At 47.6% G+C, this 15,673-nt stretch overlaps 5 protein-coding genes across 5 annotated transcripts; 3 read left to right on the top strand and 2 right to left on the bottom strand.

Annotated features, from left to right (window-relative positions):
* Nucleotides 1-121: 121 nt before the first annotated feature.
* EURHEDRAFT_413241 (Eukaryotic translation initiation factor eIF-5A) lies at nt 122-1,355 on the bottom strand. The gene is made up of 4 exons (XM_040782124.1): nt 1,239-1,355; nt 726-989; nt 534-666; nt 122-474 (listed from the first exon to the last, which is right to left on the bottom strand). Exons 1-4 carry the CDS (start codon nt 1,248-1,250, stop codon nt 407-409), a joined length of 477 nt encoding a protein of 158 aa, XP_040638122.1. The 5' UTR covers nt 1,251-1,355; the 3' UTR covers nt 122-406.
* Nucleotides 1,356-1,509: 154 nt separating this feature from the next.
* On the top strand, nt 1,510-5,871 carry EURHEDRAFT_523884 (putative GARP complex subunit (Sac2)). The gene is made up of 5 exons (XM_040786908.1): nt 1,510-2,573; nt 2,627-3,706; nt 3,763-3,798; nt 4,490-4,615; nt 4,686-5,871. Exons 1-5 carry the CDS (start codon nt 1,707-1,709, stop codon nt 5,673-5,675), a joined length of 3,099 nt encoding a protein of 1,032 aa, XP_040638123.1. The 5' UTR covers nt 1,510-1,706; the 3' UTR covers nt 5,676-5,871.
* A 2,408-nt stretch (nt 5,872-8,279) lies between these two features.
* On the top strand, nt 8,280-9,311 carry EURHEDRAFT_413245 (uncharacterized protein). Its single transcript, XM_040782125.1, has one exon. It carries the CDS (start codon nt 8,410-8,412, stop codon nt 9,148-9,150), a length of 741 nt encoding a protein of 246 aa, XP_040638124.1. The 5' UTR covers nt 8,280-8,409; the 3' UTR covers nt 9,151-9,311.
* A 2,581-nt stretch (nt 9,312-11,892) lies between these two features.
* On the top strand, nt 11,893-12,643 carry EURHEDRAFT_387057 (uncharacterized protein; the record flags this gene model as incomplete). The annotated part of the gene is made up of 1 exon (XM_040779700.1): nt 11,893-12,643. Exon 1 carries the CDS (start codon nt 11,909-11,911, stop codon nt 12,641-12,643), a length of 735 nt encoding a protein of 244 aa, XP_040638125.1. The 5' UTR covers nt 11,893-11,908.
* Nucleotides 12,644-12,851: 208 nt separating this feature from the next.
* EURHEDRAFT_457565 (FTFMHR domain-containing protein) lies at nt 12,852-15,538 on the bottom strand (the record flags this gene model as incomplete). The annotated part of the gene is made up of 3 exons (XM_040784436.1): nt 12,852-15,267; nt 15,347-15,401; nt 15,463-15,538. 3 exons carry the CDS (start codon nt 15,536-15,538, stop codon nt 12,852-12,854), a joined length of 2,547 nt encoding a protein of 848 aa, XP_040638126.1.
* Nucleotides 15,539-15,673: the final 135 nt, after the last annotated feature.

A 15,673-nucleotide genomic window follows, 5' to 3' on the forward strand; every position in this document is an offset into this window, starting at 1 on the left:
GCCTTCTATAAATACTTTATACTCGTTTAAGCCAATCATAACCGCGCGATTGCTCAACCTCGACCATTCTACGGGGTCTGGGGTATACGAAGTATATATCTACAGATATTGAACTTGGGGAGTTCGTTGAATGATTTTATTGTTCGTCAAAAACTCGTGAACTCAGAACTATTCCTCTGACAACGCACGCTGATGCTGCCAACAGAAAAAAGCAACTCTTTTTTAATCCTTTGTCGCTTCAATGCACATCCAAGGCTATTATTATAGGATACGATTTACGCAACAGACATGCCGCTGACTGCCCAAAAGGGTCGTAATCCACAAACTTGAGGACATAACTTGACGAAAGTCCATTGGAAGACAAAGTTCGACAAACGAATAGATCCGTAAGAAATCGTAGGGAAGTTTAAATCTTAGGAGCCTCCTTGGCGTCCATGCAGCACTCCTCACCCATGGAAGTCAAGATGGTGACGTCTGAAGAAAGAATCCGGGTCAGATACTGAGCCGAAGAGGCGAAAAGTCAAGTTACTTACTGAGGTCCTTCTCCTCCTCACGGAACAACTTCTCGATCCTGCCACCAAGCTCACCCTCAGGGAGCTTGACGTCGTCCTTGGTGTCACCGTCATCCTTCATAAGAGAGAGGAAACCGTCGTCGGTGATGTCGAGCTACATGAGTCATTAGTAAGCTGCAAAGTTGGATGACTCTTTCTACCGGGATAACTCACGAGCTGGTATTCCTTGCGGGAGACCTTGGGAACGTCCATGTTGTGGGTAGAGGGAGACAGATCTTCGAGCTTCTTGCCAGTGAAGATGTCGAGGGCGACCAAGTGGACCTTGGCGTGACCGTGCTTGCCAGTCTTGGAGGTGGACATTTCGACAATCTTGCAGGGACGGTTCTTGATGACAACGTGACCGTTCTTACGCAGAGCAGAGCACTGCATGGGGAAGGTGGTCGACGCGCCAGCGTCGGCGGACTCGAAGGTCTCGTGCTATAACCATACATATCAGTTTTCTGAAATTCTGAATCGATACAATGCTCTTCCAATTCTCGTCCATCCCACGATATTGAGAGAGAAGGCATTTCCTCTGATGCCCCCCCTCTCTCTCTATGTGTGTACAAAAATCTTCCCAGGCTCAGAAGGGCCAAGAATAGGAGGGGAAGATGATGCGGGGCTCTAACGAGAGCACAGGGAAAGAAATTCCACCAAGGAAACCAGAATTCCAGGTCAAGTACATACCTCGTCAGACATTGTGAAGGTTGGTATTTGTAGATTTAAAGAAGGTTATAAAAAGGAAGAAGAAAGATGGCAGTGACTTGGGATATCAAAAAGAGAGCGGAGGAGGTTAAAAATTAAAGGGAAAAAAATCGACAAATCGACTAGGCGGTTTTTGTTGTGGCGGGGTTTTTTTGGCCTGCTAGCCTGATATGGCATAGCGTCGGGAAATTGATGATCCGTATATTCTAGTCCCGTGACGAATGGCCGTACAGTTATTGTACAGTAGTAGAAAGCTCTATGTGCTTGTGTTGATTGTCTTGCTGTTTCGCGTGCTGATTCGCTGCATAGCTGCTATTATAACCCCCTCCAATGAAAGTGTCCACATTTCTGCGGACACGGGGTAGTACGATCGGTCAATTGCGTCTCAAATGAGACCGGGGAAATCTGTCCGGTACCTGCACGCTTCCCCGTACTGGCCTTGCTTCCATTATGTGGCTCGACCGCATCTCAGGCAATTCGACTCCCTCTGGACCTGGGTTCGATAGTCGCGGCAGTTCTCCTATTCCTCGAAGGCCCTCTCACCTGTCTCCGGTACCGCAGAACAACCGACCGGGTTCGAATCGGCATGGCTCGTCCTTATCAGTGTTGTTGACCCCGAATGATTCGAATACATCCCTTCCTGCAACGGCGCGTAATGCAAACGGACGATTGAATGCGACCAAAACGTGTCCCTCCGATGTTATTGATCCGCTCGAAGTCCTGAACGGTATCCTCAGCAAACGAAAAGGGGAGAGCCCTGATAAGGCGACGGCATTGGACCCGGAGGCTAAGCCGTCACAGCTGGCAGAGACAATTGACTTTGGGGAACTTAGCCTTGAGGAATTTGTCGCAAAAGAGGACGAACGCCAACCGAGGAGGATCCAAAACACCGATGCTGGGGCTCAGACGATCGAGCAATTCGAGGAGGAAAGGGACAAGTTTCAGGAACTACACTCAGCGATCACTGGCTGCGACGATGTATCAAAGTCGGTGGAAACGTATCTGAGCGATTTCCAGAGCGAATTAGGGAGTGTCTCTGCGGAAATCGAAACCCTCCAGACTCGATCCATACAGCTGAATGCCATGCTGTCAAATAGGCGGAACGTAGAACAGCTTATGGGGCCCGCTGTAGAGGAAATCAGTATTTCACCAAAAGCGGTTCGACTAATTGCAGAAGGTCCAATCGATGACAACTGGGTCAAGGCTCTCAACGAGATTGAGACTCGAGCCGCAAGTATAGAGGCAAAAGCATCCAGCTCCAGCAGCACCAAATCCATCGATGATGTTCGTCCGCTTCTCAGCGATCTCAAGAGCAAGGTAATTTTTTTTCTGCTCTATTCATGATAATAACTAATACTCATGTCTTGCAGGCAGTCGAGAGAATCCGAGACTACCTTGTTTCCCAGATCCGGGCGTTGCGGTCACCTAATATCAATGCTCAATTAATCCAGCAACAGCGTCTGGTTAGGTTTAAGGACCTATACAGCTATTTATCAAGAGCTCACCCGACACTCGCAGGTGAGCTCACGCAGGCGTACACCAACACGATGCGGTGGTATTACTCGTCGCATTTCAACCGTTACCTTCTAGCACTCGAGAAGATTAAGATTTACCCTAGCGATCGAAACGATGTTCTTGGAGGAGACCCCTCAGCGCAAAGGACAGGAAATATCATTACTGGTGGCCGAGCTGGATCTGCGGCACACGACCCGTTTTCTTTAGGACGGAGGGTTGACATTCTCCGGAACGGCAACCCCATGGCCATTTCCTCCTATGTGGCTGAGGAGGATTATGCTTTCCATGGGATAGAGGTTCCTTTCCGCAACTTCAACCTTGCCATCTTGGACAACGTTTCTGCTGAGTACTCGTTCATGGCCGAGATGTTCTCCGCATTGACTTTCCACCAAATTACCCGCAAGGCCATGGAGATCTTTGAACCTGTTTTCGCCCTTGGCTACGGCATGACAAAACAATTAATCGAACAGACTACAGATTCGTTGGGCGTTCTGTTGTGTGTCCGCCTCAACCAACATGCGGCTTTTGAATTGCAGCGGCGCAAAGTCCCCGTTTCCGATTCATATATCAACGGCATCAACATGCAGCTGTGGCCACGCCTCCAGGTAATTATGGATGCTCACTGTGAATCTCTCAAACGAGTGGCGGCGAACACGGGTCGAAGTGCCGTGTCGGCCCTCTCCCTCGCAGGTGGCGATGACTTGAGCCGCTCAACAGCGCCTCATTTTCTTACACAGCGATTTGGCCAGCTGGTGCATGGGATTTTGGTGCTCAGCAGCGATGCTGGGGATGATGAGCCGGTGTCCAACAGTCTGAGGCGTCTGACTGCTGAGTTCGATTCGCTTCTTGCGAAGTTGAGCCGGACTGGCGGAGACACGAAACGAAGAGAGCGGTTCCTTTATAACAATTATTCTTTGATTCTAACCATTATTAGTGTATGTGTTGCAGCAATTAGCCCTGGTTCTCTTTAAGATGCTAACTAATGACACAGGATACCCAAGGCAAACTAGCGGCTGAGCAGAAACAGGTAAGCAGTCTTTGCCCATCGATCTTCGTCCGTTTCGGTGTTGACCCTATTAGCATTTGGAGCAGATGCTCAAGAATTCTGGGAAGCGCGGTTAGAGCGTATACCCTGACTTTCTTCTTCCAAGACATCCGATTTTGTCTTTAGCTATCGGCTTACATTCATTGATAGATTTCTATATTTAGCGATAATACTGGTATTGTTGTAAATATCGATCCCGTACCCCCGCACAAGGCACAAGGCGTTGAAGCGGGATGGCAGTGTCCAATCATCATATAACTACATTTGCAAAAACAGCGAATTTTCCATACAGTTTTATCCCAATTGCGCCCCTGGTACGGAGTAGAAAGTAGTTATCTGGCGGAGCGCCGCCTTATCAATGGGTCCCCGATGTCGCCATTGCGGGGAGCAATAACATCTACTGCGTTTTTCCGTACAAATGAAGTTTTTTTCAAGATTCCTCATAACCACGGATCTTGTGCAAAAGAACTTACATCCTCTAAGAATGGCGACTCGTGCCTGTCTTTCAGTTCCCCGGTCGCTCTCTTCGCGCCGCTGTTTTTCCAGCACAAGAGCGGCCGCTGCGGACGTCACTCATGCGGTACCTATCTCCCCTCTTCTTATCGTTTCCCAACGGATACAGTCAAATTTGATTCCCCAACATCGCATGCAAACATGCGCTTATACTTGAAAGGTTATTGGGGCAGGTGTTGTAGGTCTCGCAGTCGCGCGCCAGTTGGCCGCGAGAGAAGGGTCGTCGACTATTTTACTGGAGCGACATGATGCGCCTGGGACGGAGACGAGCAGTCGGAATTCGGAGGTCAGTTCTCCCTTTCTTTGAACGACTTATATAAAAAACGTAAACACATACTAAGTTGGGTTTTTGGCAGGTCATCCACGCCGGCTTGTACTACGGAGCCGACTCCCTCAAGACCAAGCTATGCATTGAAGGGAAACAGATGATGTACGACCTTTGCGCGAAACGCGGCATCCCACACAGCAACACTAAAAAATGGATCGTCGCGCAAACCGACGAACAGTGGGAAGCCTCCCTCCGCGTTCACGAACATGCGCAGACCATTGGCGTCCCGACACGAATCGTGGGCCGCGAAGAAGCGCAGAGACGAGAACCAGAGGTCCGCGCAGAGGCAGGTATTGTCGAAAGCCCGACAACGGGAATCGTCGACAGTCACTCACTGATGACCTTCTTGCAAGGGGACATCGAGGACCGGGGAGGTGACTGCGCGTTCCTGACGAGTGTGACTGGGATCGAAGCGTTAAATGGTGGTCAGGATGGGTACAAGATTACGGCTGTGTCGCCGGATGGGGAGGAGACATCTATCACAGCGGAGACGTTGGTGAACAGTGCGGGAAACTCTGCGTGCCGGATTAACAATATGATTTTGCCGGAGGAACGACACCGGATTCCCTACTATGCTAAGGGGACGTATTTCTCCTACTCTGCCTCACAACCAAAGACGTCTGTCCTAGTTTATCCGGCTACTTTGCCTGGCACTGGCGGTTTGGGCACCCATCTTACATTAGACATGGGAGGTCGCATTCGCTTTGGCCCTGATGTCGAATGGGTGGACAATCCGACCGATTTGAGACCTAGTCCAGCACGACTCCAGCAGGCATTATCTGAGATCCTGTCCTATCTTCCTCGCGTCAACCCGGAAGCGATTGATCTAGATTACTGCGGGATTCGGCCTAAACTGGGTCGCGGCGGCGCGGTGAATACAGGAAAGGGCTTTTACGACTTCATTATTCAGGAGGAAGAGGGCTTCCCTGGGTTTATAAACTTGCTGGGAATTGAGAGTCCGGGATTGACGAGCTCTCTTGCTATTGGAAAGATGGTCGATGGTCTTCTGTATAGATAGATGGTGGCTTCTTGGCTGTATATATCCTATTGCTACTTTGTAAATAAAATCTGTCTAACAGCACAGGTTTTTCCAGGGACTTTTAATAAGTGACTATTCCAAATACCATAAATTGTGATCATTGGAATGGCATGCTAGTTTGTGAACGACGGGTACCTGCCTTAGCAGAGTCTTCTATAAGCGCAACAAATATTCCCCTCGATTCCATCCTCCTTTCATCTCTTTTCTCGCCCCTTCAATTAGATTAATTGAACCTATCTTCATTATCGTCTCTTTTCGTTTACCGCTTGGCAGGGTTAAAAACCCTATCAATTGGGCTGTAGGAAGCATCCATCAATACAGTAAGTTTTTACTACCAATGAGGCAGCTTCCAGGCTATTTTATCAACTAAAAGCTCAAAATCGTTCTCCTAAAGGACTTGAGGTCTATACTCTGGCCTACTTTCATGGCTTCTATCTTGCTGATCAGTCTTTCTCGTTTTACGTTAAGAATCCACAACTGTGAGTCTGAGATCAAGAGCTTTTCTGTGACTACAGAGAGAGAAGAATGATAATAAAAAGGAAGCTTGTCGTGCTTCTGGTGAAATAGTGGTAAGTACCAACCTTTTCAATACCGCCACTTACAGTTAATATAATCTCAGTTTTAATCAGACCAGAACAAGAAAGGTTACTACCAGTTGCTATGGAACCTCACAGCATCGATGACAACAGTACCGCTACCAATGGCAATGGCAACCACAGTGATGGCGCTACCAACAGCAACCCTCTGGCCAGCTCAGACTAGATAATGCCCAGTAAAGCGCACCATTATGCCTGAGACCACTCCACCTTCGACACCTATCATGTTACCGGCACTCAGGTCAGCTCTGGATTTGTTCCATTGACTGTCCCTAGAATTGGAACCGTGACGCTCGAATTGGTCCGCAGCCCTAACGACCCTAGGTCCTACACACTTGTCTTGAAAGATGTCCTACATATTCCCACGGGGCTCTATAATGGTATTATCATCACCCCTTCGGTCGTGAAGGCGCATAACTTCGCGTTTATTTATTTTGAGTTGACCGAGGTGTTCAATTCAACAACAGGAGAACTATTGTTTTATGCTCACCACTACTGCGGACTCTATCAGGCTTTCCTGGCGGGAGGACTATACGGGATGTTAAACGTGTTAAAAGGGACTTTTAGCCATGTGTTTTTGTTTCAGACAAAGATATGACGATGCTACACCGGCGGGCTGGATTGGAGACTTTAGAAGCAGGGTCTACAAATATATCCCGGGGTGAGACGAGGTGAGATAAAATCGAACATGTTATCCGGTCTGTGTATTCTTTGAATAATTATCCATCAACAGTATTGATATGTGCAACATGGCAGCGTCACGTGGAGTTCACGAATAGTTACTAGGGCAGTACTTTAATGGATTTATATTCAAAGACATGGGTGGTATTCCGTAGCCAATGCACAAATCCAGATAGTCCTGTTTGGGAGAGCCATTACTACTTGGTCCATTTTTAATTTCAGAGAGCTGCAACGATTGCTTTAAATGTTAGATATAGAAATTTGGGGTTGATACATATTCAATTTCTTTGAAAATGAACATAGTTATAACCAGACAGCCTTGGGCAAAAGTATTACTCGGGAGGAGGCACCACGCTAAGCCACATTTTTCGATCGACTATACTTTCTCACTCCCTTTATCATCCTCTAATCTCATATTCATTATACAGGAGCCGATTTCTTACTGAGATTGCCACGTTGGACTATATCGGGCCATCCTTGCAGGGAATCCGCAAGGGGAATACTTCCGGAGGAATGAGAGCAAAGTGATGACTGAGAAATTCAATTCCCAAAGAGCCCGCTGTTGGGACAAGATGATGGTCAATGGTACAGTCCACTATGTCAAAAATTGATCCTCATTCAGCACCTACCATCGTGCTCTATGTCAGATCGGTTTTACATTCCTACAGCGAGACGACGAGTCCAAGGCCTTCCGCAAGCACATGCTGGGAATCGGCATCTTGAAACTAAATCTGGTCCGTGGGCCTGGCGATCCGAGGATATATATGCTGGTCTTAGATAATGTGCTACATATACCTTCAGCATCGTGCAATGGGATCAGCTTCTATCTGCTCAAAAGCAGAATAGATGACAGGCTGGAAACCCGAGGCTGTTAGTGAACTGAATCTGTCCTACTTGTGGTTTGGCTTCTTGATGCTCGAGCATCGACACTGTTGGTTTGTGGAAGAATGATCGATGCATTGATAACAATTAACTGTATCAATGCTTATTGATTTATATTTCTTTTTACCTCCAAACCCCCCCCCCCCCCCCCCCCCCCCAACAGCTATCGTGCCGCCCTCGCTGCAAATCTGCGGGCAGAACCATCTCTAAAAGAGGGGGCTAGATATGGCATGTTGAAAATTTATGCTTCGTGTGGGGTCGGGAGATGTTTATACAATAGAGGTACTGGTATCTAATGGAAGTGGCGCTAAGCCCAATCGGTCAATCTACAAACAACCATCATTTCTGGAGCGACTTCTACGCAGCAGCAAATATATTTACTGAAAAGACACGTGACTGCTTGACAACTATCCGCTCTTCCTCTCCTCTGACGCATTGGCTTCTTAGAACCAGCTAGCCTACTTTATCAGATTCAACCTAAATTTCTTTCTTCTCTTGTCGTCTTTTTGCACTTTAGCCCATCAATTCCATCCCATACAAAACAAGTTGTTATCATGGGCGAAATTGGCGAATACTGGCGGGACTATAAGGGGTATAAAAGACATCAAGAAGATCTTCGTTTGAAGCAGCAGGCTCTCAAAGAACAGGAGTCAACCCTTCAGGATGAGACCACCTCTACCAACCCTGCTCCCAACCTCGCGGCCAACAACAATTACCAAGACCATAGCAATAAAACTCAGAAGACCAAGAATGCCACCAATGATGCCACCAAGGACTTCACCGAGGATACCAAGAAAAAAACCAGTACCCCAAACACCCGCCGCTGCTGGGACTGGATGATGGTCAGTGGTAGCACTCACTACGCCAGAAACCGCTCATCGTTCAGTACCTATCGTCACGTTCGCGGCCAAATTACTTCCTCTATTCTTCCAGGCACCGGTCGGATTCAAGTCCTGGGCATTGGAGCCGTGAAACTGAACATGATCCGCGGCCCCGACGATCCGAGACCCTACACGCTTGTCCTGAAGGACGTGTTGCATATACCTTCCGCGGTCTGCAATGGAATCAGTATTTTCTTGCTGCCTGTCATATTTGATGTGAGAAATAGAAGAGTGTTTGACTCGCATACCAAGGAGCCGTTGTTTTATGGGGAGAAATATTTCGGTCTGGATAGGGCTGTTCTTGCGGGTGATACACAGGGGGAGACGTATATGGAGGACGGAACTGGCTACATGCTGAGTATCAATGCTATGGAAAAGGAGCTGGAGACATTGGCCCGGAAAGCTAAGCATTGAGGATCGTGATTGAGCCGAGCAAGGTTTGATCTAATGTTTGTTTGTGTACGAGCTCTGATACTATCGCTTCATGAGATCATCAATAATGTTAGGTTGCCCTTCCTCAGTCTGCTTAGTTATTAGGGCAATCCCATAGCAGCGAAAATGCTCTTTTATTTCCCCTTTGCTAAAATCTTGCCCTTCCAATTTGTGAGGCTTGCGAGAGGATAAAACCATAATCATTAATATTCGTACTTGCCAAATTTCACGAGAAAAGAAAAAATATAGACTTAAATCAGAGCTTGCTTTTACCACGCGAAAAGCTAGGAATCAAAAAATAAATGGCAAAATTGGGAGGAAGGGGCTCGAACCTAGTAGGCAGGGCTAACGAGACCCTAACATGGCGGAATACTAGGCCAGACCCATGCGCTATCAGCACTCTCCCGTGTGCCTGTCCAACATTTTCGATCTATTAGTTTACTTGAGTTCGTCAGCCTATTCAGCTGCCTAGCCGTGGATGGTATTCGATAGTAACCTGATGTGGTCATCGGTTGGAGGTGGCGCTAAACCAGATCCGTCAATCCGTTCAGACGACCGCCAGCTTACATTAGCTTAAGACTTGACGTATTCGTCGCCTTGAGGCAATTTCACTGCTCAGTGGGGTGACCTCAACATTGTTGTTTCAGAAATTCGCTTGTTCGAAGAGATTAAGCCCACCAGAAGCACTTTATACCACCGCTACTACTAACCCTGGTGTAAATTTCAACCTTTGCGGAAACATCATCACGGGCAGCATCGGGAAGTACTTCCGTGACTACAGAGAACACAAAAATCATTAGAGACATCGTCATCAAAGGAACCGCAAAGCAAAGCGAGAGTGAACCATTAGAACGCCATCAATGATAACCCGCCCTCGCCAACAAAAACGATAACAACGTCCGCTGCTGGGACCGGATAATGGTCTTGCGTACAAATCATTATGCCAAGAACCGTTCGTCATTCAGCACCTACCTGCACGCCCTATGTAGAATCAATTCCTCCGTCTACGGCCCAACACTTATCCTAGGCGCTGGCACTGTGAAGTTGGAAATGCTGCGTAGCCTGAAGGACTTACACTCTGGTCTTGGAGAATGTGCTTTATATGCCCACAGCAATTTATAATGGGATCTGCCTCGGTGTACTTGTGCGTCGGCATGACTCCATACTAACTAACAACCAGCAACATTACACAGCATAAATAAATTTATAATCACCTAGAGACAGGTAGATTCACTTCTCGTATCCGGAATTACACACAGCAATTACCTCCGGCCCCTGTAAGCTCTATCCAGTACATCACACAGAAAACCAGTGCCGTCAGTCCACTACACTCATTATTTTTCCCAAATTTATTCATCAAGAAAAAACAGTTGGCTTCCCTGTATTTCGGGAATAGAGCAACTGATAGCGGCCAGAAGTTTGGGCAATGACAGGTTTCAGTTGTTGGCTGACCGGATAGCGGAATGGGTTATAGACGTCTGCTGTCTGGTGATAGTCTGTCTAAAGGAGAGGAGATTATCGACCCTCGCATTTCCATGAACCAAATTTATGCAAATGTTACAAGTTGCGTGCATAATTAACCAGAGTGTAGGCGGGTATACTTTCAGATACCTTAAAGAGGGTCTTGTTGCTGACCCGTTATTTTAACGACAAATGTTTGAATTCAAAACACCCAGAAGGGCAATAATGCACCCAGGGATTGCAAGAAAGAAAGAAAAAACGAAAAAGAAACACAATGCATTATAAAAAGCAGGTGCTTTCCCCTGCGCCTAAATGAGGGCCGAACTCCGGGACAAACCCTGAAGCAGGTGTACAAGAAGGAAAGTGCATCATTTGCCATAACAAGATTGCACTGTGAGTGTGCTAATACGATTAATCTATTACTACAGCAAAGACCTCGTCCTCCGAGCATTACCTATGTGGGACGTTCAAAATTGACTTGTTTGAATTGTTGGTATATGGTTGCAGCAATCGGAGTAAGACTAGGCCTTTAGCGGCGTATACAAGGCACCCATGGCAAAGTGTATTGGCCATGGAGCTATTCAACGCAGGGGATTGTGGTACCAAAGCGGGAGGCCGCGCACATAAAGTTGAACATATCTTTGCAAACTGGATAGTTGAGAGATTCATAAGTCACACAAAAGGAACTAAGATTGAATACAAAAGAATGGTACTGCCATGGAATCAGCACTATCGATAACTGGAGACATGCTAGCAGCAGTCTATCATTCAGAAAAGCGCAGAGATAGAGTCCTTTCTTGCCACTGCGACTGTCTCTGCAGCTGCACCTTTGATAGCTGAGGCTACTTGCGTTTCTTTTTTTTTATGATGCTAGTTCTGAAACTTGTTTAATTTGGCGTTCACTGTCGATATAATTGCTTTACAGTATTCGTCTTCAGCATAAATAAGCATTTCTAGAAAATGAACAAAATCGGGATATTTGCGAAATTCTATACCACTGTAGCCTGAGGCGTCAGCGCTGAGCTTTGTCGATCATGGAGTGGCGCTAAACCTAATAGAAATCCACTTGCTCGCATCCTTGGAACGACCGTACAAACTTCACAGCAAAAAACAGCCGATTTGGAGAGACACACGTCAACAATCTGACATATCCTCGCCTCCATTACGAATTCCGCTCATTTCCCTCCAATATGCGATTTCAATTTTCACTAGTACGCTCACGGAGTACATCACTTCATCTTCTATCTTATCTTTCTAATTACTCTTAAATAAAGCTGCCATGGGTGACATCGACCACCATCGTGGCTTTAGCGAATGCAAGAAACAGCGCAAATCGCGCCGTGTGAGACACAACAGCCAGAAACAAGCAAACCAGGCCCGAAATAACAATCACAATTTCAACGACAATGACAACCATACCCACGGATCCAATAGTGACGACAACAGAAGCACCAGCAGCAGCAACAGCAACGGCACCAGTAATGGCAACAACAAAGGCAGCCATTATAACAACAACAACTCTAGCCAACGCTGTTGGGACTGGATGATGGTAGGAGGCACAAACCATTACGCCAAAAATCGCTCCGCATTCATCACCTACCGCCGCGCGCCCTGCAAAGTCAACGGCCACACCCGCGTCCTAGGTGTCGGAACCGTCAAGCTAGACCTAGAGCGTAGTCCCCAGGATCCCAGTACGTACACCCTACTGCTACACGATGTGCTGCACATCCCCGACGCCATGTGTAACGGCATTAGCATCAACCCGGATTTCATGGGCGCGAGGAATTATGGGATTTCATGGCGAGATAAGCGCATATATGATGCAGATACTGAGGAGCCGTGTTGGTATGCGACGGCATTTCATGATGATGGTTTGATGAGGTGTGTTCTTGCGGGGGATCCTCAGGGGCAGACGTTTTTGGAGAAGGATGGGAGGTATATGTTGAGTGTTAATGCGTCGGAGGAGGAGTTGGGGGTTTTGGGGAGAAGGGTTGAAAATCGGAGTCTGTTATGATAATTTGGATTTGGATAGGTTTTTAACAGACTGTTTTCATGGGCGTTGGGTTTTGGACATTGATAATTGAGTAAATATCATCGATAACGCAATAGTATACACCATGCTCGTATCGTACACTTCGTACATAATAAAAGAGGGCATTGCCCAGAAACGCATTGAACTATATATACAAGAACATAAACTCCCCTAATTCGACTAAACTGGTTCATTCAACATCCATAAGAACGTCACTCATGATATGAAGTACATACGAAAACTTTCGCACGCTCCACTTCCCCGTATCTTTCAAAAGACCAGCATAGTCCAGCAGAATGCGTCGAGCGGACTGATACCCGCCTTGGAAGGGTATCCCGCGAAGGTATACTGTGCCCCCGTTCTGGATGAAGCTTACCGCAGGATCATCAGTAGCTGAGACTGCCAAGCTGCCTCGCGGTTCCATGTAGCTGGTGAACCCCTCCGTCCCCACCTTTTGCCAATCGATGTCATCCAGCAACTCGATTGATGTGGTTCCGTGTGATGACTCGGGCGAATTGGGCACCATGAATGTATACAAGCCCAGGACAAGGGCGGCTGAGAAGAGGGAGAAGACCGTATGAAAGGTGGTATGATCTGATGCTTTGCGATTGATCATCGCTTTGTAAACATGTGCTGCATGTAAACATGCTCTCCGGGCTGCTGGTGTTTGCGACCAAGCGGCGATATCGTCGAGTGCCTGGCGGGCTGGGCCTGGACCTGCACGGCCTGCAGCCATGTGGAATATTTGGATATCTGCGGTGAGCATCATGCACATGTTGTGCCACATAACAGCAGCGTTGGGATTTAGTTGTTCCAGTGCTTCGCCGTATTTGCGCACAGCCTGAAGCTGCAGGGAGGGCAAGCACCTGGCTCGACCGTCCATTGCGTATGTGTGGCAGGGTGCAAATGGGTAGCTAGCCCGATTGGATAGGAGGCGATGATAAGCGCCTGAAATTCGTAGCTGGATTGTGGCCAGTATGCCATGCATACTGAAATCTTCAATGGGGCTGTCAAATGTTGGAAGATTAATAACCTCTGATGGAGCCATCACTGTCGGCGCCAATATCCGTTTTCCACTTTGAACTAGCTGTATCCAGCGCGTCGGGTTGTATGCCTGGAAAAGCGCTTCATTGCATGGGAGAATGAACTGGATTGAATCTGGGACAACAATGGGACTCGTATTCAAAAATGAAGAATACCAAGAGTCCAGAGTCAACAGCCCCATGATCAACCGCTTCGTGGATTCCACTTTACTCCAAGCTTTCCACCGGGTATCCATGTCGACGATCGACTCAAACAGACTCGTATCCAAGATCTGGCCCTCGGTTGCTGAAAAAAACCCGTCCCTCTGTGCTATAGAGAGTAGATTGACGTATAGGATCTGGCATTGTTCGAGGTGTTCCTTTTCTCCGGTCATTGCAGCAAGATTAAGGAAAAGAAGAGCAGTCGCATATGTAGAAATCGTTTCCAACGGGGACTCGAATCCACTAGAGCATCTTCCCAGTTCCGCTGTTATTCTCCCAAGGACGAAGGGGAAATTCTTGATCACAAAGTTTGTCGTTCCTCTCGTGTCCAGCATTATCATGCCAATAAGGCACATTACATAGAGTGGCGGAAGTCGTGTTTTTTTGGCTGAGAATGTAGGGATATGAACGAACGGCATGAGCGGGTGAAAGTTGCGGAAGTAAAGATCGAGCGCCATGTCCAAGACTTCTGCGGGAGGAAAGCATGGGAGGGAGCGCAGAGTAGAATCCAAAGATGTTGACGAGAGAGGATTGTTTGGATGCACCCGAGTGGGCAATTGGCCAAAAGCCGCCTGAAGACGCTGTTTGCACTGCTCATCCAACCCATACCGCGAGCCTTGGAGTCTATCAGAGTGATCATCGAGCAGGTTTACAGTAGGCGTTGTAAATATGTTTTCCAGATCGCTGCAAGCCACGTCCCTCCACAAACTATTCATCGGCCGTCTCCCTGCATTGGATGGTGCAAGCCAAAAGCGTTGCACTTTAGCAAAGCGCTCATTGGGGATATCTTCGAAATTGACGGTGTCGACGGACGGTTTGTATTGACGGTCGGGATATAGCGAGAAGTTATTCTCAAAAAGACCGGGATTAGGGTCCTGCATTAGATCTAATGAGCCATGCTGGGAACTTGCATCCCCACGTGGTTCCAACCACAGCTGCATGATATCATTGGGCATGGTGCCAAACATGGCTTCATTGTGGGTGTGCTGTCCGGCCGGTGTTTCCCCATTCCAAGGAATATAAGCTTGTCTGTTATCCACCATCATTGGATTGGAGTCTGACTCGGTACGCGCATGTTGATGAGTCGAGATATCTGTTAGAAAGTCAAGGGGTGAAGGCGGGATGGCTATTGCCGCTGATAGAGGAGGTAGTCCCTGGGGCGTAACCGCTGCATTCGCAAACTGACTTGCACCTTCCACCGGTTTGCTATGGGGTAATTGTTGACCATTATCATCCAGAGCAATGGTGGACGAGGTTCCGGTAATGGTCGAGGGGCGGCGGTCAGAAGTTGCGGAGGGTTTCCTTCCCGGTACATTTGCGTTTTGAGGATTATGCCCTTTGGCATGGCGGCTCAGGACATCACTAAATCCGACATGTTAGAACTGTCTCCGGTGTTCGATCACATTTGCGCAATGACCGAAAGTCGAGACTCGAGACGCACCTCCGCGAAAACCGTTTATGGCAGACATTGCACTCGTACGGACGCTCGTTCGTATCTAATCAAGCTGTCAGTAAATAAAAGCATCACACAACTCAGCAGCCTAGGCAAATACTGACGCGACCGTTCATGGCGCTTGAAATGCTCCGTCTTCTTGAACCGGCGATCACAAATGGTACACTTTTTCAACACCATGACGCCGCGGGGTGTGAAAGAATTGAATCACGACATGGGAAGCATCGTCGGAAAATTAGCACATTAATAAAATAAGTAGTAGATGAGCAGAAAGGCGAAAGTCATAATGAATCGAAGTGAAGAACAGAAGGTGAG

The sequence above is a fragment of the Aspergillus ruber genome, assembly GCF_000600275.1.
Source record: "Aspergillus ruber CBS 135680 unplaced genomic scaffold scaffold00016, whole genome shotgun sequence".
In the NCBI taxonomy this organism is placed as follows: Eukaryota; Fungi; Ascomycota; class Eurotiomycetes; order Eurotiales; family Aspergillaceae; genus Aspergillus; species Aspergillus ruber.

Excerpts from the sequence above, each read along its gene's own strand:
- EURHEDRAFT_413241 (XM_040782124.1), bottom strand. Across the intron at positions 667-725 it reads CCCGCAAGGAATACCAGCTC|CTCGACATCACCGACGACGG; the intron begins GTGAGTTATCCC and ends TGACTCATGTAG. Across the intron at positions 475-533 it reads TGAGGAGGAGAAGGACCTCA|ACGTCACCATCTTGACTTCC; the intron begins GTAAGTAACTTG and ends TTCTTTCTTCAG.
- EURHEDRAFT_523884 (XM_040786908.1), top strand. The coding sequence starts at position 1,707 with ATGTGGCTCGACCGCATCTCAGGCAATTCGACTCCCTCTGGACCTGGG. Across the intron at positions 2,574-2,626 it reads TCAGCGATCTCAAGAGCAAG|GCAGTCGAGAGAATCCGAGA; the intron begins GTAATTTTTTTT and ends CATGTCTTGCAG. Across the intron at positions 3,799-4,489 it reads TAGCGGCTGAGCAGAAACAG|GTTATTGGGGCAGGTGTTGT; the intron begins GTAAGCAGTCTT and ends TATACTTGAAAG.
- EURHEDRAFT_413245 (XM_040782125.1), top strand. The coding sequence starts at position 8,410 with ATGGGCGAAATTGGCGAATACTGGCGGGACTATAAGGGGTATAAAAGA.